Consider the following 23,609-nt stretch of genomic DNA (forward strand, 5'->3'; position numbering starts at 1 on the left):
AGGCCGTCTCGATGTTGCTGGAGATCAGGCCCACAACAACAGTGTCGTTAGCAAACTTGACAATAGAGGTGGTGTCTGATGTGGCTACGCGTCATAAGTGTACAGTGAGTACAGCAGGGGGCTTAAAACACAGTCCTGAGGCACTCCAGTGCTGAGTGAGATGGAGGGGGAGACTTGTTTTCCCACCCTCACAGATTTGGGTCTGTCTGTGAGGCAGTTGAGGATCCACTGACATAGTGATGAGCTGAGTCCTAGATCTGCCAACTTCGTGAAAAGCTTAGAGGGAATTATTGTGTTGAATGCTGAACTGTAGTCCACGAACAGCATCCTAACATAAGTTCCCCTGCCAGTGTCCAGGTGACTCAGGGATGTGTGGATCCCTAATTGCTTATCTATTACTTAATTTTGTTTTTCTTTTCACGCAGGAGGTCTTTATCATTAGCAAAAGCTGTAATACTTATGAAATAAAAAGTTTAAAGTCCAGAATTTATGTCCTCCTTGTTCCAAAGCCATCTGGAGGGCTGAAATCTAGGTACGTTATACTTTTTTTTGTTTGTTAAGATTACATGTTGAACTTACATGTGTAGCCAACAAGATGGAATACACATTCTTGATATTGTATCCAGCTTTTAAAACAACCATCCACCTTCATAATCACAAACAGATTGTCTGTTCATTATACTCTGCTTTATTTCACCAGGACATATTTCTGGTGCCTTCTTGCCAACAGATGTAGCAGAAAGAAGAAAACATGACTCAGAGGAACTTGCATACTTTGGAACTGGGGAGTGTTTAGTTTTCACGGTGAGCTTTCTTCTTGTTGAATTCAACTTACCTTAGATTTAGATTGACCATGTATGGGTTTCTTTATGTTAGTGCACTGCAATGCCTTGGACACTGCAAGACATCAAACAAGATTTGTGATTACTGTTTCAGCTACGTCCCAACATGGAGCTGTACCAGAGATCTATGGTCAATATTATGAGCCAAAGAGCTTCTCGTGGCCAAATTCAATGTCATGGTCCGCGGTGGGTCACTGGAATTTCCATCAGGCTCCTGAACCCACCTGGGATCTGCCCCTGGGCAGGGCAACCTGCTCCAGTTCCTCCACACCTGGAGTGGAGTGATTTAAGGCTCACACTGACGTTCATTCACTGCCAGTTCATCATCAACCCATTTTCTGGATTCACCCTGGCTCAAACCTTTGGCTCATGCTCCACTCTCGGATTCAGGATATCAAGCCACCATTCTGGAAATCACTCTGTGCCTCACCTGGCTGGCCTCCTGCCATAACACTCCATCTGGAACCTCTCCGTGCCACTCAGCTCACCCCGGATCCCTGTCGCCCTCCTCTCATCGCTCTGTTTATCCCCTGCAAGTAAGAATAGCTATACCAATTATTTACCACTTCAGCGCTCCCTCCACTACTTCACTAATTCCGTTGTCCTCTCTCCTCAGTGTGACTGCTTATTGCTCAGCTCCAATCAGCTTCTCAGGCCCCGTAAGGAGCAAGAGGCCTCCAAGTTTATAGTAGGCAATGACAATCGGCTTATTATTGGTGTGTTAGTGAAACACTGTAAGAAAAGACAGCCTTTAAAGGAACTTTGAAAATATTATTTTACAGGGGAACTGCAAGTATACCCTGCTCATATCTATGTGCCATCTTTCAGGTGGTGATGGAGGCCATGTTGTCTGCCTGCAAAGAGACCTACAAGGGGGTTACACAGAGCCGTGTGAAACTTTTAAGAGCATTGCACTCTGCAAGAGAGACTTCAAGATCCAGTTCCTGGAAGTGTGGGGCATCCAGAACTCCATTTCCTTTTCTCACTTTTTCCTTCAAAGTGATTTTGATTGATATGCAGCCTACAGACATTTCACATTTGTCCTGTGAAATGCTAAATTGTGTGTGTGTGTGTGTGTGTGTGTGTGTGTGTGTTTTTTTTTTTTTTTTTTTTTTTTTTTTTTTGGGGGGGGGGGGGGGGGGGGGGGATTTGGTCCAAAAATTGGGCTTGAGCATTGGGACCTGCAGTGTGAACGTTATAATCCTGGTAAAAAAAGCTTGTAATCTCAGGACAGCTCTGAAGGAACACAATGACGCTCTTTATGGTGCATATACTTACTTTTATGTGATGAATTGAGGAGAACTAGTGTTATAATACTCTGTAATAACTAAGGCACTACATTCACTAAAGGATCATATTTGTAAACATGCTTTCAAAATGCACCTGTATGGTTTTAATTGTGTATTTTGATATTGTAGTTTATGTAGATTTGATACAGAGTTATACAAAACATCTCTTGACTTCCTTTGTCGTTTGCTAATCTTAACAGAAATTTCTGGTACAACTTCACCTACTTCCAAGGTGCATGGAGAGGATGAAAGAATTCACGATTCAGGAACTCCAGCAACACTTAGGGGAAGATGACCAACACGTTTCGGCTTGTGGCCTTCATCAGGGTCAACTTTTTTTATTTTTATCATTATTTTATTTTTTATTCAACTTAACTCTGATTTGGAAATTCTAAAATTATCAGCATTTCAATTAATGAATTAATGAATGTCTTTAGCTCCTATATTTTATATATATATATATATATATATATATATATATATATATATATATATAATATATTATATATATTTCTAGCTGCAAAGATTATTTCTTAACATTGAATAATTTGCTGAAACTAAGTAATCTCTGTAGTTTTATGGAACCATTTATAGTAATGGGAGTGACATCTGAAAGGAGAATATAGTTTTCTTTGTTTAGTGATAACGGGGAAAAAACTACTACTGATAGATATAATGCGAGTAAAAAGAAAAAAACCCTCAATATGTCTGGTTGCCTTTATTTCTATTTTGGAGAGCCTTTGGTATTTGTGTTTATTTGGCTTCAACAACCTGTGTGGGGTTTTTTTTTTTTTTTTTGTATAAACAAATGAAATGAAATCAATTTTAAAAAGAAAAGCAAGCGACGCCTCTCAACGTCAACACTGTCCACGATCTGACCTCGCCCCTGTTGGACATCTGACTGAACCGCAAAGACAAGAACCCGTTTTTGAAAGTACGTGGGTACTTGAAGGCACCATGCAAGGGAACGAGCATCAACCCCAAATTGCTGCGGCTCGTTTAGCAGTCCGGTGCGACTAGCTGTCCTTTCGGACGAAGACGTTTTCACTTAAAACTCTGTAGATAGAGGCTGTGGCAAGCTTTCTCTTTTACGGATTATTAGAGAGGTGGGCCTGAATCGTGTTTGCGTCTCCGAGGCTTGTACGGTGTGGTTAGCTAAAATAGCAGCATTAGCGTTAGCGACAGTAGCTAACAAACGCTGTAAAAGTGCGACTGTCGTGTTTGTATTTGCATGCCGGTGTGACTGTGTTACGCTACCCTTGAGTTTAATTATAACCCCTTATTGGCAATCGTTAACCACGCCGGTGTGGTTAACGGCGCTGCAAGTGGACGGGTTAATAATAGAGTCGACACACAAACATTCCAGCAAATCTGTGCAAAAGCACAGATATTTTTTTTGTATAGGTAAATAAACAACATGTTAGCTTTCAGAACCAGCACTGACCACTTTCAGTTTCACGTGCATCTTTAAGGTTAGTTTGAGGATATTGATACATACTTTGAGCGTTAAGGGTTGTTTAGTGTTTTTTTCCTTCCTGCCTCCTGAGACAGACCTTGGGTGTGTGCAGCACACCGGACAGCTTAACCCACTTCGTACATGCTGTTTATCTTGTATTTTACAGAGGTGGTCAGACAAATATATCTTGTAGTTTGGATTTAATTACTACTGCTGTGTGCTTAAACAGATAAGTGGCTTAGTATTCTTTGTTTTAAATTTAAGACATATGAAACATATAGTATGTAGAGCCTTGAAAAATACTTGGGAAGAGAATCTTATTGAGGTCTTTAGGCACCGAGACAAAAATGTGCTAAACTGTTCATGATCTCTCAAATATGAAATACAATGTGTGGTTTTTAAACAGATTAATTGAAACGTCACTTCACTCAACAACACCGGGAGAAGAAGCTGTTAACCTGTTGCTAATAATCAAACATTCGTGTTTGTGGGCTTAAAAGAGAAAACATTACGCTACAGACATGTCAACAGGAACTTGATATAACCAGTGTGAATGCATGACGCTTTAAATGTGGTCGCAGATGGACTACAGCAGCAGAAGTAGCATCTCCTATACATCACAGGAGATGCTACTCCTGTGATCTATAAAAAGTTGCAAAAATGTGACCTGGTCTGATAATATCAGCACCAGCATTTGGGCTAGGAGGAATTGCTGCAGTTCTTAATACAATTGGAGTTAAAAAATGGTACTAGCAAGGTGTACCTGATGAAGTGTCTGGTGAATGTAGATTTGAGGTAATTTAGCGATAGTATCTGTTTTGCATAGTTTGCCCACCAGGGAGCACTGATAAGTAGATTTTTCAACTAACTTCCAACTAACTAATCAGTAGTTAGCCACATAAACAAGTCACAGCCAGTTAGTCAGGAAGGTCCAATTAAATACAATAAATTGTCTTTTGCCACAGGCTTACACAATAGTACAATTGCTGATGCTTATGTTGTTGTTTTTTACAAACTCAAACACCAAATTACTTGGATTTCACAGGGATAACTTGACAGCTGCTCATCTGAAATAGCTCTCCATTAAGATTTTATATTAGCTGTATCAATGCTTATTGTCCACTTCTCACATCGGTTTTGTTTAAATTTCCCTGGATGTGTCTAATGAGTCCTTTTGGTCTCAGACATTAGCTACAGTACGAGTTTGCATCGTGGAAGCTGTAATAGTAAATCTACAATATGTGATATTGTGTATTTGTTCCTTAACTCTTTATGGATTGTACATCAACAGGCTGCAGCAATGGGCCCAGACACCACACCTGTCCCTAAAACAGAATCTGCAGAGCAAAGTATGTATTGAGGATATTTTGCATGTTTTTTTTCCCCCTTTGATCAAAATTTGTGCAATAAACAAGTTCACTTTTTTTGAAGTCCCGTTGAGCATGGATTAAATATCCAGGGCTCTAGACTAACTTTTTGCCACAGTTGCACTTGTGCACCTAACTTTTTTTCTTAGATGCACCAGCACAAAGTTTAGGTGCACTCAAATTTTACAACCGCATCGTTTAACACAGCAGCTTTACATGTTCACTTTTTTTTTGTTAAATTGCTGTCCATACAGACAATACTGATTTGTAAATAATTAACTAACAATCTTGCCAACACAAAGTTCTTTATTTGGAGCACATTTCTACAAGAAAGATAAGTTACCATAAGGACCATAAGGCGCACCAGATCATAAGGCACTTTAAGCAAAACCAAACAGTCATATAAGTCAAACTTCACTCCAATCATTCTTCTTGTTTCCTCCACTTCCACACTTTTGATTCATTAATGCTGAATTCTGTCGCAGCTGCTCTATTCCTATGTTCTACTGCATGACTGATAGAGTTTGAAATCCGCTTCATAAGCATGTCTCTTAACAGGTGCCATTTTGAGGTCCTTATATACACACAATACGGTAATATTATGTGTGTACGTATTACTCTGCGAGGCTCTTGAGTACGGTAGCTCCGACAATCCATCAAGCGGTGCAGCTTCGTAGCTTACCAAAGTCGTACTAAAACATTTTGACAGATTCTCAGTCAATAAGCACAACCAGAATTCATACATAAGGCACACTTTTGAGAAAATGAAACTATTTTAAGTGCGCCTTATAGTCCAAAAAATACGGTACTGCTTGTACTTAAAGTGCTTCACTGAGCTGAAATTGAAACTTAAAATATCTCAAGCTATATAAAATAAAAAGAAGTCAAAATTAAAAATGCCTCAAAGGCTTCAAATTTAACATCTCAATATCTGAACATCTTACCATGGGCATGTGCATCTGAGAGGTTCGCCCATGATTATCTCTGATTGGTTTGACCACAATATGGGCATTCTGTGTGTCTGTTATTGACCATACAGAGACCTACTTTTACTCGAACGGCTGGTCACACTGGTACGACCTAGGATTGTTTTTAGTTGCTCCATTGAGAAATTAGGTTGCATTTGCGACCAAATTGGTCACACTCTAGAGCCCTGATGTGTGTAACACGATAAAAGTTCGTCATTGTGTTTTGCTAACTGAGATTTGCTAAGTCACTTCAGCCAGTAACGCACTCAGATTGTGTTTTTAATGTGATTCCTCTTCAGGTCCAGAAATAGTGGTGGTGAAAATAATCTCAGAATCAGATTCCAGTGATGCTTCAGTGATCACCGAGCCAGAGAACTCCAAACAGCCACAGAGCAACACATCAGACAAGTGTTACCCTTGCATTGTCTGTGGCAAGATATTTGACAGACCGTCAAAGCTGGAGAGGCATAAACCTGTACACACAAGGAAGCCCAAAACTCTTCATAACTGTGAGCATTGTAATAAGAGCTTTACACAACAAGAGAAGCTGATCCGACACCAGAATTGCCACAGTAGGACTAACAAGCACCCCTGTCCTGACTGTGGAAAAGTGTTCAATAGACCCTCAAAATTAGAGAGGCATAAACGCACACACACAAAACAACCCAGGGTACCTCATCAGTGTTCATACTGCATGAAGACGTTCAGCAAACTTAACAAACTCATTCGTCACAAGCGTATGCACACTGGAGAGAAGCCTTTTACCTGTTCGGTCTGCGGTAAGGGATTCTCCGAGTCAGGTCACTGCAAAGCACACGAAAAGACACACGAGGAGCAGCCAGAAAAACCTCACAGTTGTGCGGATTGCGGGATGTGTTTCTTCAAAGCCTCGGAGCTCCGTAGGCACTTCCGCTCCCACACAGGAGAGAAGCCTTTCAAATGTACCTTATGTGAGAGCTGCTTCTCTCGCTCTGAGGGACTGAAAAGGCACATGAGGAGCCACACAGGGGAAAGACCATACAAATGCATTATCTGTGGCAAGCAGTTTTATTCTCGCCAGGATTTGAATATTCACGGATTGACCCACACAGGGGAGAAGCCACATCTTTGCCCTGTGTGTGGTAAAGGCTTTTCACAGCTGGGCAACATGAAAGAGCATGAACAAAATGTTCATATTAAGTCAGAAAAATATATTTGTAATGAATGTGGAGCAACTTTCACGCGATACAAGTCACTGACAAAGCATCGGCGGACACATACTGGAGAGAGACCCTATCTGTGCCTCACTTGCGGCCGCAGGTTTTCATGGAGCCATTCTCTCAGCAGACACCGGAGGTCACATGCACACAGACAGATGGCTGGGGACACATCCAAAGAAATACTAAGTTTTGAAGGACCTTCACAGAATCCCGACAGTGTGACGTAAAAGTTGAGTGTTTATTAAAAGCACATTTCCTCTTCATTTAGTTTTGAGAGAGTTTGTTTTAATGACAAGTTATTTAAAGTTCTTGTGATGATTCACCTTTCTGCTCTCATTGCTAACTGTCCACTAAAATTCTTTTTAAAAATCTCAGTTAGGACAGGGCACCAGGTCATTGCTAGAAGATGTGTTCGCTGAAGTCTGTATTAATTGGAGTACAGCAGCAGTTAAAATTTTGGATGTGCCTAGAATATCTACTGTTTGATCTCACAGCTCAGTGTAGGTCTGCTCTGTTCACAGTTCACTGTTATGACATGTGGTGTGGTTAGCGTTTAAGAATATTTCATAGTTCTTTACCAAAGGACAAGATAATAGAATTGCCCTACCAAATGGCTGGAAAGTTTCTCTGGACCTACAGTTATATCAGTACAACATTTTGTATGGTGCAGTGCAAACCAGGATGTAGCTAAGCATTGCTTCTTTCTGCAGTTTATAAAACAAAGTGTACTTTCTTTTAAAAAATATTTGTTACCTAATTTGCCATCATAATAAGTGTCAAATATGCAGATTTTGCATTTACAGCCAATTACAGTATTTTTTTTTTGAGTAGTTAAATCTTTACAAAACGGGTATGCTCTTCTAAATTAAAGTAAAAAAGAAAAATGAACTGCACTATTGTCCTCTGGACAGGACCTGCAGTGATGTCACAGTGGCCAGAGGTACTCCACTCTTGAGTGCAGTAGCATTTTTAAGCTTGTACAAGTTGTGAAAAAAATTAAATGAACAAAGAACATTGTACTTTTTAAGTTTTTATATCAGTATAATTTTATATTAGATGTACAACATATATATATAATGTAGTTGTGTAATCCAATGATTTTTATCTTATTCATGCACGATAGCTTACATTCAATAAAGATACATTGTGATGTACTGTGATGAACTCTGTAGTAATTTCAGACAATGGGCGTTCAATGTTTTTGTACTGATAATCCGTAAATGTGCTGAAATATATTTTTATTTGTTCTGTTATGTCCCAGATTCTTCTGTGACATGTTGTTTATTGTGAAATGAGAGAATTTTAGGTTTTTTGTATAATGCCAGTATAGGTTGCAGATTAATTTGTCATCTTTATCCATAGTGCAAATACAGTGAAATGTACCCTACAAATGCAATACCGATTTTTCAGTGTAATTTGCCAATTATGTTTAATTGTTTTTGTGTACGGCCGTTTCAAATGTGAAATTTCCGATACCACGTGAATGCAGCAGAGAAACGTCATTCAGCCGGTGGCGCTTTATTGATGTTGCTAGGCGACCGTTTGTTTGGTGTGAACTACTTCACCTGCCTGAGAAAAAATAATTACCGCTATTTAAACAAAATTTGAATTTACTGGTTGAAATACAGTTTTTTTTCGGGTGAATAAAATACAGTTAGTTTGATAATGGATGTTGAAACAGAAAGTATACCTCGGCTCGAACTGGAGGCTGTTATTGGCTTTAACGGTAAGTTCCCCCCCTGGAAACTTAAATTAACTTTCTGATACGACAGTTGAAAAGTCTGGAGTAACACGCTCAGTACTATACACAGTGTTAGTTTTTTAATATTAAAAACATTGCGTGGTCTTTAACTTAGGTCTTTAACAGTAGGAAAAGCTGTAAAACTTTAAATTACAGTTAAAAGTCCAAAATTGATGTTCTCCTTGTTCCAGAGCTGTCTAGCGGGCTGAGTTCTCGTCCCCTTGTGTGATTTAGACTGTACCTTTGTTGTTAAGATTACATTTTGAACTTACATGTGTAGCTATGAAGATAGAGTGCACATTCCCGTTATTATTATCTAGCTTTTAAAACAACCATCCACCTTCATAATCGCAAACAGATTGTCTGTTCAATGTTCTCTGCTTTATTTCACCAGGACATGTTTCTTCTGGCCTAAGAGTCCATCCAGACAACGAGCACATGATCTACCCTCTTGGATGCACAATCATTCTGAAGAGAATTAAAGATGGCAAACAGGAGTTCTTACATGGCCATGCAAACAATGTAACCTGTATTTCAGTGTCAAAAAGTGGACTGTATATTGCCTCTGGACAGGTCAACTTTATGGGCTTTAAGGTAATCTTAGTCAGGAACGTTTGAATGTTTTTGTAACTACCTGGCAAATCTGCCATCAGATATTGGGTTAAATAATTTTGATGAATAAATTACAATATTTTACTTAATATGTTGTCCTAGGCTACAATAATAATCTGGGACTATGTGACCCGAACAATCTATACAGAGCTGGTGCTCCACAAGGCAAAGGTAGAGGCACTGGCCTTTTCTCCTAATGACAAGTACCTGGTGTCCCTTGGGGGTCAAGATGATGGCAGGTAAACATTATGGCTGAATGATGCAGCTGGGTGCAAGTTCAGATAGTAAGATTGCAGAATGGAAATACACATTGCCTTGCACAGTAATTGTCTAATTGCCAACATACCACACTATATTTCATTGAGCAATGATCATGCCACATTTGTTTTACTGTTTAACAAGCCAGGCACAAGGTTCTTGTAGAACACAGGAAGTTGTACAGTCAGAATACATTCAGGCTAGTAAGGTACTGGAAAGGAAAGCAAAAGTCCTTTGCTATTGTGACTCCCTAATAAACCAGAATAACCTAGGCTGGGCCAGTCTTTAGATATAAAGATGTTTGTTATAAGATTGCACATGGCTCAGCTCTTCCCCTTATTTGTGTTTTATAAAGCAGGAAGCAACAAATGACAAACACCCTGCATTTGTTGCCAGAGGGGACGTATTGAACTTGTGAAGTAGACTCCATTTGGATAGTTAGCTTTCAGTGACTGAAGCTCATACATTGTAGATCCGTTAAGACTTAGCAGACACAGTGGCATTTATTTTTTATAATATGATATAAGAATCATGATTTAAAGACAGTCCAGTATGAGGTCAAGCTCCGCGTTTTTGTGAAGTCTGTTTTATTATATATACTGGTTTGTTGTTCCTGGTTTAATAGATTTCATGTGTCTTGAGGTGAGAGTTAGCCAAATGTCTACACTAGTACATTTACTGAAATGTGTGTTGACGTGCAATGTCCATGAATACACATGGTATGGCCTTTAATTATCTTTATCTGCACAAAAAGGGGTACATCAATTTCTAGATGGCCTATCAAATGTACTGTACTAATGATCTTTTGTGTTTGTTTACAGTATAGTTGTGTGGAATATTGAGACTAAGCAAGCTATATGTGGGAGCCCAGCTTCAGCGCAGAGTGCTGGTCACTCCCTGATTTTGCAATACTCAAACACAAATGACAACATCTTTGTGTCAGCAGGGAGGTGAGTGAATGGTGTCTGCTATTTTTTCTTTTCTGTGTTTTTTTAAACCAAGCTAAATGTCACATTAGATTTTTAATTTGTAATTGTTAGGTTATCTGTGAATTAGATTTTATTGAACCTGCTTATAAAATGACAATACATCTACCTATTGCTATTTTTCTGCATACCTAGCTTCACAATGTGGGTTTTCACGCTCCTTGTTATTGCATAAAAGTGATTTAATATCACTGGTCTTCTTTGGGCAGTGGAACATTGCGAGTTTGGGAACTGGACCTCGCCAACAGAAAGATCAGGCCCACAGAGTGTCAGACAGGAAAGCTCAAGAGGACTGTGAAATGCTTAGAGGTATGAAGCCATATGCAAACCATCTGCAGGCAAAAACTTAACAAATCAATCAAACACTAATAGTATGGCTGCAGAAGGTGCATAAGGATAATAGTAGTGAAACTCAACTTTTTAAATCTTCCAAACTTATAGCACACCAGATATAGTGAAATAATGTGGTTGCACTATCAATATTGCTGTACAGATTTCAGAGGATGATCAGTTCATTTTCTGCGGCACCATGAGTGGAGACATAATGAAAGTTAACCTGAAGACAAAGCTTCTGAATCACTGCGGTCCAGCTAAATCAAAATACAGCATGGTAAGTCATCACTGTAGAGGTCATTCATTGCATTCCTTATTGGGTGCTTTGAATTCAGTCATTCAGCCACTCCTTACTCATGCCCTGCACTTAATAGGAATCCTTGTGGAAGGAAAAGCCATGGTTCATGTCACATAGTTAAAAAATTCTTAAGTTATGAGAAGCTGTAAACGATCTAGGAATTTTAAAAAGTGATATATTCAAATGTGCATAATTGTTTTAGAAAATGTAATGAAAATCATAGTTTCATCATTTTCTTTGCAGGGTGTCAATGTCATAAAGATACTGAAGTCTGGGGACCTACTTGTAGGCTGTGGATCTGGCACTGTCACTTTGTGTTCTGGGACTAACTTCAAAAGTCTTAAGTGAGTTCTATGACTGAATTATTTCACTATAAAATACCCCTAGTGTACATAATTGTTACCTTTGAATTTTCTATATTTTCAGCATTAAAATGCTTTAGTTTATTTTTGCATTTTTGTACTTTTTCCCTTTACCTCACATCAGGAAAGTCGATCTGGAAAAGGCAGTAACCTCCATTGCTACATTAGGAGATGGAGATGAGTTTTTTGTTGGCACAGAGGCTGCTCAGATGTATCGCTTCAGTTATGAGAATTTCAAAGTGGAACTCATATCCACCAGCCATAATGATGCTGTCAAGGACGTAGCCATCTTGTTGTAAGTGTCAGAAAAGAGAATTTAAATAGTGTTCTGCAATAAAACATAAATGCCCTGATAAAGAGAATTGATCAGAAAACAGTCAGTCTGTTCCTTTTTCTCCTTCACCATGTCCTTCAGAAACACACATTTTCTCTTGTACCCAGAAATGCAAGAAAATAAACATTATGTTATGTGTCAAATGCAGAAAAGCAAAACCACAATGCTTAAACTGTGCTGAAATTGTTTCTGATTCATTACTTTATTTACCTTTTGTACTCACTAGAGGGTGACATATACATGCCACATGTCTACATATTCTGAGGAAATTTTATTGGTTTTATGTATGTGTCTAAGACCTGAGTAAAATATTACTTTTAATCAATTATTTACATAATTATATTAACAACTCATACCACACAACTATAATTCTCTATTTTTCCTCACATTTTTCCACTAGTGGAACATCTGAACTATTTGCAACCTGCTCAGATGAAGATATCAGAGTGTGGTACACAGGGAAGCCTAAAGAGCTGTTGCGCATCACTATACCCAATGTGACCTGCAATTCGGTGGACTTCATGTTTAATGGACAAAGCATCATCAGTGGTAGGACTCAGAGAGCGATTTCTGTAACAATTAATTTTCTGTTTTGAAATATGTTTTGAATAGGTGATAACAAGCCATCTCAATTACAGTAGCGCAGAAATCTGAAATATAAAAGTAAAGTTTCTTTTCACTTGATGAAAAGTTCTGTTTCTTGTGCAGAATCAGATTAATCTCTAGCTGTCATTGTCTTCTAGCATGGAATGATGGTAAGATTCGTCTGTTTGGACCAGAAAGTGGAAAACTCATGCTCACCATTCACAATGCACACACAATGGGTGCAACGGCCATTGCTGGCACAAGGGATTGCAAAAGGATTGTCAGTGGAGGGGGAGAAGGACAGGTCAGTGGAAATAATATCAATGAACCTATAATTTGTTCACTATTAGATATATATTATTGTTTAATTTATATTATAATATTAAAGTCTTGAGCCGCTCCTCGTTTCTTGGCTTTATGCTTCTAAGGAGCCAGATGTTCTTATAAGTTTTAAAATAGTTCAGCAATATTTCCAGAGACTGTCTGAAGGTCTTTTAAAAAAAAACAACTTATTTTTTGTTAATTTTCAGTCTAGTCTGTTGAGAACTGTTCAGTCTATTTTCAGAAGAATGTTGACTCATAAAGCATAAAACGGCACTTAAATCACAGAATAAACCAGTGTTGTGTTTACATATAACACAGAACTTAGCAAAAATCCAGTTTTATATTCTACCTTTAGCACTTTATTACTAGCAGCCTGTCACAAAAACACTCAAAATGATCCTTCTTCTTTGGTTGAATCAACACAAATTGCAAAGATAACAGAGTTTGTCAGGCATAAAACTGTATTTTTGCACCAACAAGGTGATTCTAAAAGAGCTATTAGCTATAAACATATCTGTTCATTGTGTCCTTAAATATTTGAGGAAACTGAACAAGTAGACCGAAGTTGTAGGCAAGAAAACTACCTATAGTAGATGTAGTCATGTCCTTAAGAAATAGGAAAAATCTATCAAAGAACTGAGACAGGATCTGAGAGATACATTTTACATTTTACCCCTTAGCTGAACCATCTGCTTTTTCCCTAAGCCTCATCAGAACTAGTCTCAATGGTAAAAAAAACCCCAAAAAGGTAAATGGTCTGTATTTGTATAGCGCTTTACTAGTCCCTAAGGACCCCAAAGCGCTTTACATATCCAGTTATCCACCTATTCACACACTGGTGATGGCAAGCTACATTGTAGCCACAGACACCCTGGGGCGCACTGACAGAGGCGAGGCTGCCAGACACTGGCGCTACCGGGCCCTCTGACCACCACCAGTGGGCAACGGGTGAAGTGTCTTGCCCAAGGACACAACGATCGAGACTGTCCAAGCCGTGGCTCGAACCAGCAACCTTCCGATTACAAGGCGAACTCCCAACTCTTGAGTCACAATCGCCCACAATGTAAGGGTAATGGTCAAGAATCCATTCTCAAGGATGGCAAAAGCTAAAAAACAAACAAACTATGAGGTATGCCAAATTACACAGGTCTTATCGAGTTTAAAATCAAAATTAGATTATTTTTTTGTTTCAAATCCTCATTAATATCAACAGTAATATGTACTTGTCAAAACTGAGGGAATTATAAATGCAAAAAAGTATGATCAGATTTTGATAGACCATGCATTACTGACTGAAAAGTGTCAGCAAGGGCTTCATTTATCAACATGGCAATGATTCCAAAGATACTACAGTGATACTACCTGGATAGTCAAACACACTATGAAACATTGTCAGTCATGGATAGGCATCCTCAGAGCCAGGACCTCAACAACAATGTGAGTTCACATGAACGGAATGGAGAGAATGGAGCAAAAGGCAGCCGACATCCAAAGAAGAGCTTGGAATGTCATTCAAGAAGCCTGGAGAACTATTCCTGAAGATTACAAAGAAATTATAAGAAAGCTTGCCTACAAGAGTTCAGGCGGTGTTGAAGAATAAGGTCCCAAATACAGACTTTCAAGCTTGTCAGAATTGTACAAACTCTGTTTTGTCCGTTTATGTTTGCATGTTTCAATAAATCACATCACAGATTCTCCGTTTTCATAGCAAAATTAAAAAAAAAATCTTGGGCAGCTTGAGACTTTGGCACAATTTCTCACAGTATATCATCAACAAGAATTATGAAATGGGCATGAAATGGCTATCCTGCCTGATAATTTAGCTTTAGTTGTAGTCCATATCCTGCCATAACCATTTTCAGACTTTCCCAAAACATTTTTTTGTTATTGATTTGGGAATGCCTACTGAACATGACAAAACTGATTTAAAGATAAGAATGTTTGCATCTTATGTCTAGTCATATAATTAGAATTGCTAATTTTTCTCCAACACAAGCAGCTGTGAGTTATTCCAGTGCTTAGTGCAAATATTGGAAGAGTTTATGCATGCTTTATATTCGTTATACAGACACACCATACTAGACTGTGCTGTGCACCCTTCAAATACACATTCAGCGTTTAAATTTGGGGTTTATCTCTATAGCATGCAATATCATTGAAGACTGACATGATTTCAAAAGAACAGAAGACATACTGTTGAAGATTGTTGCATCCATAGCATATTTGTATGTTTATAAATAAAGTTAAATGTAGTTTTCTTAATGAATGAGTTTGGGTTTAACTATCATAGGTGTGTGTTTGGGAGCTGAAGCCACATAGCTATCGGTTGCTGGAGGCCATGAAAAAGCACAAAGCTGCTGTCACTTGTCTCAAAATCAAGAGTGACGACACAGAGTGTGTCTCTGCAAGCTCTGACGGTACCTGCATCATCTGGGACATAGTGTGAGTAGCCTATCTGCAAACCATAACACACACATTGTGTCCATGTAACACCTTTAAAGTGTTTAATATTGTAATATTAGTGTATGAAATATTATTTGTGTATGAAATGTTGTGTTTAGTAGTACAACAAAATGCCAAAAATTACTGCAGAGCCACTTCACTAAGTCAAAATTGTAATAATTATTTCTGTTTCATCAAAGAAAAATGATGAGAGCAAGTGAAGTGAAAATAAAGTAGTTAGGCAAATTACTGAATGAGCTAATCACATTATTCTGTGAAAAGTAATGTACATATCTGGTAATAATACGTATAGCCACCAGAGACAAAGTGAGAGGAAAGAAGAGCACAGTCAGACCTGAAGACAGAGAGAAATTGTGAAGTGGATGTGTGGCTCATACAGTGAGATAAAAAAGAAATCCAGTTCTTTATAAGCTTAAAATCCTTTAATCTGTGAGCTTCTTCTGGGAGTACAATAAGCTGTTGAAAACTGACTATGGTCATTTTTTTCATTGTCTGTCCTCTTCATGAACAAGTCTGTGGATTAAAGTCTTCTAGGCAGTACCCATACAATTATCATGGATTCTCTTTTTAGTATGACTACTAACAAGTTATTTAAATGGATTAGTAGAAAAGTCTAAATTAATTTAGACTGACACCCTGTCTGACTAGAATCAAATGATTCTATGCACAAGAGAAAATATGTGCACTTCAGAACATTTGTATATACAGATTGTTTTGTGATTTATGCTTTTTTTGTTTAAAATTTGAACAGGGTTCACACTAAACAGTCTGGCCATGGTGTGAAGACACATGCACCCCATATGAGTTATTTTTTGCCAAGTCTATTGCAATACCTGTCAAACTCATCTTCCTTCCCGTCATTTCTTGTCTTTTGTCTCTTTTGTATAATCTTTTATAGGCGATTCGTAGTTCGTCAAATGATGATTGCCAACACACTGTTCCGGACTGTGTGCTACCATCCAGAGGAATTTCAGATTATCACCAGTGGCACTGACAGAAAGGTGTGTTTTTGGATTAATAATCTTTTTTTTTCTTGTTGCTAAGTGCATTTCTGTATTTTTATTGGCATTCTAGCAGGCAGTAATTTAAACACAAATTTTTCACTTGATTTATCTTTAAACCAGTTTTTTTATGGTGGTCTCAGAGGTATGTATTGTCAGAATTGTTAATGATCATTTTGCTAAAACTTCTTTAGTCAGAATTTGCTTAATTCTGACAAAAATGTTTTAGTGTATGCTGACCATAATTAATTTGATTGCATGTAGAATTTCCAGTACAGAGAAGTACAATACAAAAATACATTTAATGGAATCTGTTCAATTGAAAATTACAAAAAAAAGAAAATAAAAAGAAAATGACAATTTAAAGAAGTCTCATCAAATGAAATTTACTTCATTGTTATACATTCAGTTTATGCCAAGCATATGTCCTTTAACCTCCTAGGACCTGGCGTCCACATATGTGGACATCACATTTTGGGCTATTTAGACCAAAATACTCAATTTTGCTCTACAAGGGCCTGATATCCACTTACAAGAACATTATACTGCTACTGTTGTATCAACATTTCAAACGAATATCCTCATATGTGGCTCTTATTTTTCTTAAAAACAAAAATAAGATAAAAAAAAAAAATCTGGCAATTCTTTGTTTTTACATTCATCGGGCCCCAATGTGACCAAATATCAAAGAGAAATTAAAAATGCATGTCGTGGAAGAGTTTGGGTCTTAGGAGGTTAATGATTATTTATTTAAATAAGTAAACCTTTGATTTAAAAAAAAATCCCCTCGAGCTTGGGGGTCCTGCGCAGTCTCTTAGCTGTTCCTAGGACTGCACTCTTCTGGACAGAGATCTCGGATGTTGTTCTTGGGATCTGCTGGAGACACTTGCTTTGGCTTGGGAGTCACTGCATCTAGCGCTCCAGTTACCACGGGGACCACTGTTACCTTCACCCTCCACATCTTCTTGAGCTCTTCTCTGCACCCTTTGTACTTCTCCAGTTTCTTGTGATCCTTCTTCCTGATGTTGCTGTCATTCGGTATTGCTACGTCTATCACTACGACTGACTTCCTCTGCTTGTCCACCACTACTATATGGGGTTGGTTAACCACCACCATTTTGTCCTACTGTATCTGGAAGTCCCATGGGATCTTAGCTCGGTCATTCTCGACCATCGTACAAGGTGTCTCCCACTATGCCCTTGAGACTTCCGGTCCATACTCAGCACAGATGTTTCTGTATATTATGCCGGCCACTTGGATATGGCGTCCCATGTATGATGTATGTATGATCCACACCGTTCTTGGTGTAGATCAGCCGGTTAGTCTCTGTAACAGTCACGGTAGGTATCGTCCATGGTGCTACATTAGCATCATCAGTAGATCTCACTTCACTTAGTCTTGGTATCTGGCTATGGGGGCTCCAGGTTTCAAGCTTTGGCATGATCGTGTTGACAAGTTTTCTGGGAGAAAATGTGAGTGATGTTTGACAGGTAGAACATATGATGTGTTAGCATTGACAGCTTTGATCTTTACAGTTTAGAAGAGATGGTGCCAGTTCATTTTCTTTGCTTCAAGAGCTGGCGGAAGCTCCTCTGGAGTTTAGTCTTATTTGCTTCTGTTTTAGCATTTCAGAGTGTGGGTTCCAGTTGGTGCTGGTGATGATAAAAGTCATTGTCTGTCTGTTGGCATTGTGTCTTCCCCAGTTGGGCTCAGAGAAAACTTATGGCTGCTCTGACTCACTACACCATGCACTGGTACAAATAAGTATTGCTCTACAGTTTGGCTTCTTTTCTGAAAATGAATTAAATAATTCAGAGCCAATTCCAAATATCCAGTGCCCAGAGATCACACTGTGAATATCACACTGTAACACCATTGTTTTTTCATAATCTGTTGATAACATAGCTGTAAACTGTTGCAATTCACAGTGAGTTTATAATAACTACTTTTTTTTTTTTTTTTTTTACCTTAAAGTACTTTTTGTTGTTTACTGTAGTCCATGTACTCCATATATTTTCCCTCAGACTTAATACTCAGCTGTCTAGCTTAAAGGAGAAAAAAGTAATCATTATAATGATAAAAAAAAAAAAAAAACAGGATGCAAATAGACTCTATTTGCATCCTGTCACTAAACAGTCACAGTGTAGAGTCCTCATTATGTTGTTATGGTTATTGAAATCTCCACTTAATGAGAATGACAGAAAAAATCTGCAGCTTTACTAAGATCAGCAAAGAGTAGCACACTGAAAGCTTGTACAGTCATACTCGTGTGCATTTCTGCAGATTAGCTTGAACGCTTCTAATTTGTTTCTTAGCTCAGTATACAGTAATTAAGCCATTGTGCCGGCTGCTAGTCACTGGTGCAAAAACACACCCTTTGACTCCACAATTTTTTTTATACTCTTGATTAACCAAGCACTTCTTATTTACATAAGCTTGGACCTTTACTGCTGCAGAATGAAACACTTTTTTCCTTGATTGTGCAATTTATCCACACCCCTTGAACCTGGCTACACACTGGACCCATATTGCTGCCGTCCCCGCATGCTGAGAGGTGAGGACAAGTTGTGCTGATTAACACAGCGCGGTGGGTGTGCTGAGCGAGCGGAGAGAAAGTGGGAAGGAGGCATTCAAAGAGAGCGAGAAAGAGGAGAGATAGAGGGGAGCGCTGTGGTGTTCGTGCCTTCCTGCGGATGTGCCTATGCCACCCAAGTGCCAGCCAGATCCACCATCTGCTCATCCCAGGACACAGGCACTCTGTCTGGTTCAACAAACAGCAATGCTCTCTCCTCTCTCTCCTCTCTGTACTCCAAGCCTTCTTCACCTCCCAGCATGACTCTATGAGTAAATTCACAGGATGCAAACCAGCATGTGAGAAAAAATGTGAAGAGAAAGAGAGTGGCCAGGAGGGGTGGGGGGATGACGATGTAGGGTCAGGGAACAGTTGTATTAATGAGATGCTTTGTGATCAGGATGTTGCTGGTAATGATAATGATGCGTTTGTTTTTTGGTGTAGTAAGTATATAATGCTTACTTCGTCTTTTCAAGGTAAGGATATGGTATTATAGCTGAAACCAGTTGGACTACATTATTTCTGCTACAAAGGAGGCATAACCTTGATAGTAATTAATTACTAGCTCATAATAACCTTAGGTAACTGTGCATATTTTCTATAAGCTAAAGCTTCTAACTTTCTGTGTAGCCCAGGCAACTATACACTGCTTATAGCCTGAGATTTGTCCTTATAAGTGGAGCAGTCCTAAGAGTATGTTTTTCAGACCTGCTCTCACTTACTGCACATAATTAATTTCCTGGTTGTCCATGTCATGGCTGTGAGCCAGTTTCCCAGACCGAGGCTGAGGGATCGCAGATGGGCCAAGACAACTCACACAGGTGGAAGCCTATAATAAGCTGCTGAAATGAGATGAGAAAGGTGGAAGGGGTCGTGACTGTGGCAGCGAGGAAGGGATGGAAAATGATCTAAGAGAGAAGAAGAGAGGGGAACATTGTTACAGTAACTTTTATCGTGGCTATGCGAATAATAAACTATATAATTTCACCATTAGCTTCTTTTTATTAATCATAGAGCAATGATTAAAAAAAATTTAAGGCGCTGATTTGTTTGAAAAGACATCTCACTAAATATGTTATCGATTAATGTAGGCCTTAGCTGAGAAGTGAGCATTGTTTTGTTCAGATTTAAGCCTTACATTCTGATTTGGTTACATTAGGAAGATTTGGTTTCTATTTATTTCTATCTATTAGTTTTCATTCCATGTAAGCACAATATTCAATATGTGTGAAAGATTACATATCCCTTATTATGTGCCTTCCTATTAGGCATAATGGGCAAAAAATGAAATTCTGTTCTCATAAGCATCGGGCTCTGTGTGAACAGCCTTGTTTAACATGACCTTTACAAATAGCTAATTGTGGTAACTCCATCTCCTTCTCTCAACTCCTTATTGACTTTGAAATGCAGTGTGTTTAGCATCAGTGTTTTGAGTGCTTTACTGCTTTCTAAACAGCTTCTTGACTTTTAAAATCACACAGGGTGAACTGTTAAATCTTCTACTAGGAACTCATTCATGACTGAAGCCTAATTTTAATGATCAAGTCCATCTGGGCTTTCATTTACTCCACCCAAGAAGTAATCAGGTCGGTCATATAAATAACAAGAAAGGATTGTTCTCGCTCTGTGGTTTTGTGATGCTTCTGCCACCTGGGCTATAAATAACTTCAACTAACAATCGCCTTTTGTGAGACTTGATACTCTGACGGCTGTTAAGCCCTAGAGATGTTCAAAACTCATTTAGATATATGATAGAATCAAACCAGCTCATTTTCATATAGAGTTAAAACGAGAAAGCAGTGAAGGTGAGAGTCTGAGGTCACCTATTGCGTACTACTACCAAAATAGGAAATGGTAAAGTGTATACTGTATATAATGTTGAATAAAAACAGCACAAAAGCACAGAGATGTTTTCACTTGATCTCATTAGTAGCAGTCTGCATAGCAAGCCTATCAATCCTTAGTAACAAACATTACTAAACATGAAAATGTAACAAAAACATCAAAAGGCTGTGTATGCTTTGTCAGTCAAACTCCTTTTTCTCCTTGTTAGATATGATTCTTTCCCACAGTAACCCCCCTCCCCCCAAAAAACAAAACAAAAAAACTTCAGAGTATAAATGTGTAACCTTCATCTCCACTTAGACTTTCTGTGCATTGTGTACATTTTGTCCCTCAGGTTGCCTACTGGGACGTGTTTGAGGGTAAATCTGCCCTCAGACAACTTGAGGCCTCGCAGTCTGGTGCCATCAATGGCATGCATATCTCACAGGATGGCAAATACTTTGTGACAGGTATGGCACATTACTCATTTGCACTTCTTCTTCTTCCATGAATTCTCTTTGCTTCTCATATATAGATAGCGATTTTATATTTGTCCCTGCTGCATTGCCCATTATGCTCCCGTTTAGATCAAAACCTAATTGAATATTTTATGCAAATATAGTTTTCATGTGTTTTATATAAAGACCGGTATTGCACAATAATTAGCGATATTTCCCTAGAGATTCTGGTTTCTTATGTTGTTCACCTTTTCATACCAGGTGGAGATGATAAGCTGGTGAAGGTGTGGGACTACATGTTAGGTGGAGTAACCCACGTAGGGGTAGGTCATGGTGGCAGTATTACCAGCGTGAAAATCTGCTCCAACAGCCGCAACTTAGTCAGTACAAGTGCAGATGGAGCCATTCTTTGCTGGAAGTTCCCTCACCTCCCTTCCTCTTAACTGGAGATTTGGACACGGGAAGAAACACATACTTTTAGCCATCCAGACATTCTTTTTAAATTTTTCCAAAAATGTACCAAATGTTACTATTATATTGTTTTAGCAATATGGATTTACATCCTTACCAAATAAATACATGTAACCTCATGAAGCAACAATTGCTGTATAAGATGTTTTTGCTCACTGATGCATAGTAATGTAGTGGATTTTTTTTTTTTGCATGGTTTTGTTGATTTTTAAATGGGTAATATTTGTCCATCAATTTAAAAAAAAAAGGTGAATTAAAGCGTTAATAAATCCTTTCTCTTTTTTTGCTCTTTTGAAATTCTATTAAAAATCAAAATCTTAATTTTGAAAAGTATTCAGAGCCTTTGCAGTGACAGATTTTTGAGCCTCGAGATGTGTAGAATGTAATAGCCACACATCAGTTGTTAATCATTTTAAGCTACATGTCCTGGTGTAAACACACATCGAGAGTTCACAATGTTATTGCGAATAGGGCAAGAGGATGAATCAGTTTCTAAATATGGCTTCAATGTCTGTGAAATACAAAAAGTGAAATACACAAAACATCTGAGTGCTAGAGTTTACCAAACTGAGTTATTGAACAAAAAGTGCCTTGGTCAAGAATGTGACTGTCACCTACCAGAAGGATGACCTTCTGGTAGGTGACAGTCGGCTGGTTATTACTATCACTAGAGTGAAGCATGGGGATGGCAGCATCATGGTACTGGGGTGTCCCTCAGGGGGAGACTGGTCTGGTCTTAAAGAAAAAAAGTGTGCCATGAAATGGGGAAAACTACTTTTATAGTGAAAATAGTTATTGTTGCTTATATAGCAAAATTTCTGGTGCTATTTTTTATTTCTTGTAGATTAATTTAAAAATTACATTTACAATATAAAATGCAAGAGTGAGGTAGTCTGAATACATTCTTTATATAAAAGTGAAAAGATCACAGTCCCTTAAATGGTACTGCTTTGCAGGAGCAACAATTTACATTAATTTGAAATTTTACTTCAAGGAATAACAACATAGTTTTTGCAAATTGTCGACATTACGCTTCTTTATACTTACTGAAAAGCAGTTAATGGGATTCTACAGACTCGTGAAATCAAAATATGGAACACAATGCGACATTATGTAGTTTATGAAATACACATTTCACTCAAAATGTAATTCATCTATCTGCTACTGCCACAAAGTGCAGGCCTAGATATTTGGGGACTGCTGTCCCCTAATGTAATAAGGTTTGTTCCCTGAGGGGTTATGGTAAAAGAGTGGTGCAATGTACAATTCTAATTCACTACTTCCTGCAAAAAAGAAAAAAAAAAACATTGTTATATAAACCATCCATCGATCTGTCCAATTTCTACCTCTTATCGAATTCAGGGGGACTGGGGCCTATCCCAACTGTCATGAGACAAGAGGTGGTGTAAACCAGGACAGGTTACCAGTCTGTGGCAGGTAATTTAAAACAAGTCAGCAAAAAAATAAATAAATAAAATCCCTGCTCATTAAGCTTGGGCATAATTCCTCTCACTGTCGTTTAGCACAATGATAATGAACAGAGGATTGCTGTAAAACACGGGTCATCTTCATAACACACAGACACAGAATGACACGGTTTGCCTCGGAATTTGTTAATTTGTTATTCTCATGTAACATGTGTTCATTTTTCTAACAATGCTCAAGAGCATCGGGGAAATTATGGGAATATTGGATGGAGACCTGACTATCTCTTTTAATAAATCAGAACATCTGGTCCACCAAATTCAATCTTTAGTACTGGTGAGCTGTGAAATTAAGCTTCAGATGAGAATCTGAATATTGCACAAAAGATGCTGGATTCCCATTGAAAAGCAGAATTGCATGTAATGTATCTGGCAAAAACA

At 38.3% G+C, this 23,609-nt stretch overlaps 2 protein-coding genes across 4 annotated transcripts; both read left to right on the top strand.

Moving 5' to 3' along the window:
* The first annotated feature begins 3,024 nt into the window (after positions 1 to 3,024).
* LOC146516694 (uncharacterized) lies at positions 3,025 to 7,479 on the top strand. Of its 2 annotated transcripts, none has more exons than XM_085161679.1 (3): positions 3,025 to 3,603; positions 4,879 to 4,936; positions 6,222 to 7,479. In XM_085161679.1, the coding sequence occupies exons 2-3, from the start codon at positions 4,888 to 4,890 to the stop codon at positions 7,346 to 7,348; spliced, it is 1,176 nt and encodes a 391-aa protein (XP_085017805.1). In that variant the 5' UTR covers positions 3,025 to 3,603; positions 4,879 to 4,887; the 3' UTR covers positions 7,349 to 7,479. The 2 variants fall into 2 exon arrangements, with proteins under 2 accessions (XP_085017805.1, XP_085017804.1); XM_085161678.1 differs by having other exon boundaries at positions 3,027 to 3,237.
* A 134-nt stretch (positions 7,480 to 7,613) lies between these two features.
* Positions 7,614 to 22,109, top strand: cfap52 (cilia and flagella associated protein 52). 2 transcript variants are annotated; one of them, XM_085161676.1, is made up of 14 exons: positions 7,614 to 8,847; positions 9,257 to 9,456; positions 9,577 to 9,713; positions 10,554 to 10,682; positions 10,928 to 11,027; positions 11,212 to 11,328; positions 11,593 to 11,693; positions 11,836 to 12,006; positions 12,446 to 12,594; positions 12,789 to 12,934; positions 15,245 to 15,396; positions 16,316 to 16,418; positions 21,171 to 21,285; positions 21,535 to 22,109. In XM_085161676.1, exons 1-14 carry the CDS (start codon positions 8,787 to 8,789, stop codon positions 21,714 to 21,716), a joined length of 1,863 nt encoding a protein of 620 aa, XP_085017802.1. In that variant the 5' UTR covers positions 7,614 to 8,786; the 3' UTR covers positions 21,717 to 22,109. The 2 variants fall into 2 exon arrangements, with proteins under 2 accessions (XP_085017802.1, XP_085017803.1); XM_085161677.1 differs by lacking the exons at positions 21,171 to 21,285; positions 21,535 to 22,109 and adding an exon at positions 19,761 to 20,087.
* The last annotated feature ends 1,500 nt before the right edge of the window (positions 22,110 to 23,609 follow it).

Source organism: Neolamprologus multifasciatus, chromosome 6, assembly GCF_963576455.1.
Source record: "Neolamprologus multifasciatus chromosome 6, fNeoMul1.2, whole genome shotgun sequence".
Classification (NCBI taxonomy): Eukaryota; Metazoa; Chordata; class Actinopteri; order Cichliformes; family Cichlidae; genus Neolamprologus; species Neolamprologus multifasciatus.

What these genes read in the sequence shown, in the direction of transcription:
- LOC146516694 (XM_085161679.1), top strand. Translation starts at nt 4,888, where the DNA reads ATGGGCCCAGACACCACACCTGTCCCTAAAACAGAATCTGCAGAGCAA. An exon ending in AACAGAATCTGCAGAGCAAA is followed by an intron (nt 4,937 to 6,221) that starts GTATGTATTGAG and finishes ATTCCTCTTCAG; the next exon opens with GTCCAGAAATAGTGGTGGTG.
- cfap52 (XM_085161676.1), top strand. Translation starts at nt 8,787, where the DNA reads ATGGATGTTGAAACAGAAAGTATACCTCGGCTCGAACTGGAGGCTGTT. An exon ending in GGGGGTCAAGATGATGGCAG is followed by an intron (nt 9,714 to 10,553) that starts GTAAACATTATG and finishes GTTTGTTTACAG; the next exon opens with TATAGTTGTGTGGAATATTG. An exon ending in TGGACAAAGCATCATCAGTG is followed by an intron (nt 12,595 to 12,788) that starts GTAGGACTCAGA and finishes ATTGTCTTCTAG; the next exon opens with CATGGAATGATGGTAAGATT.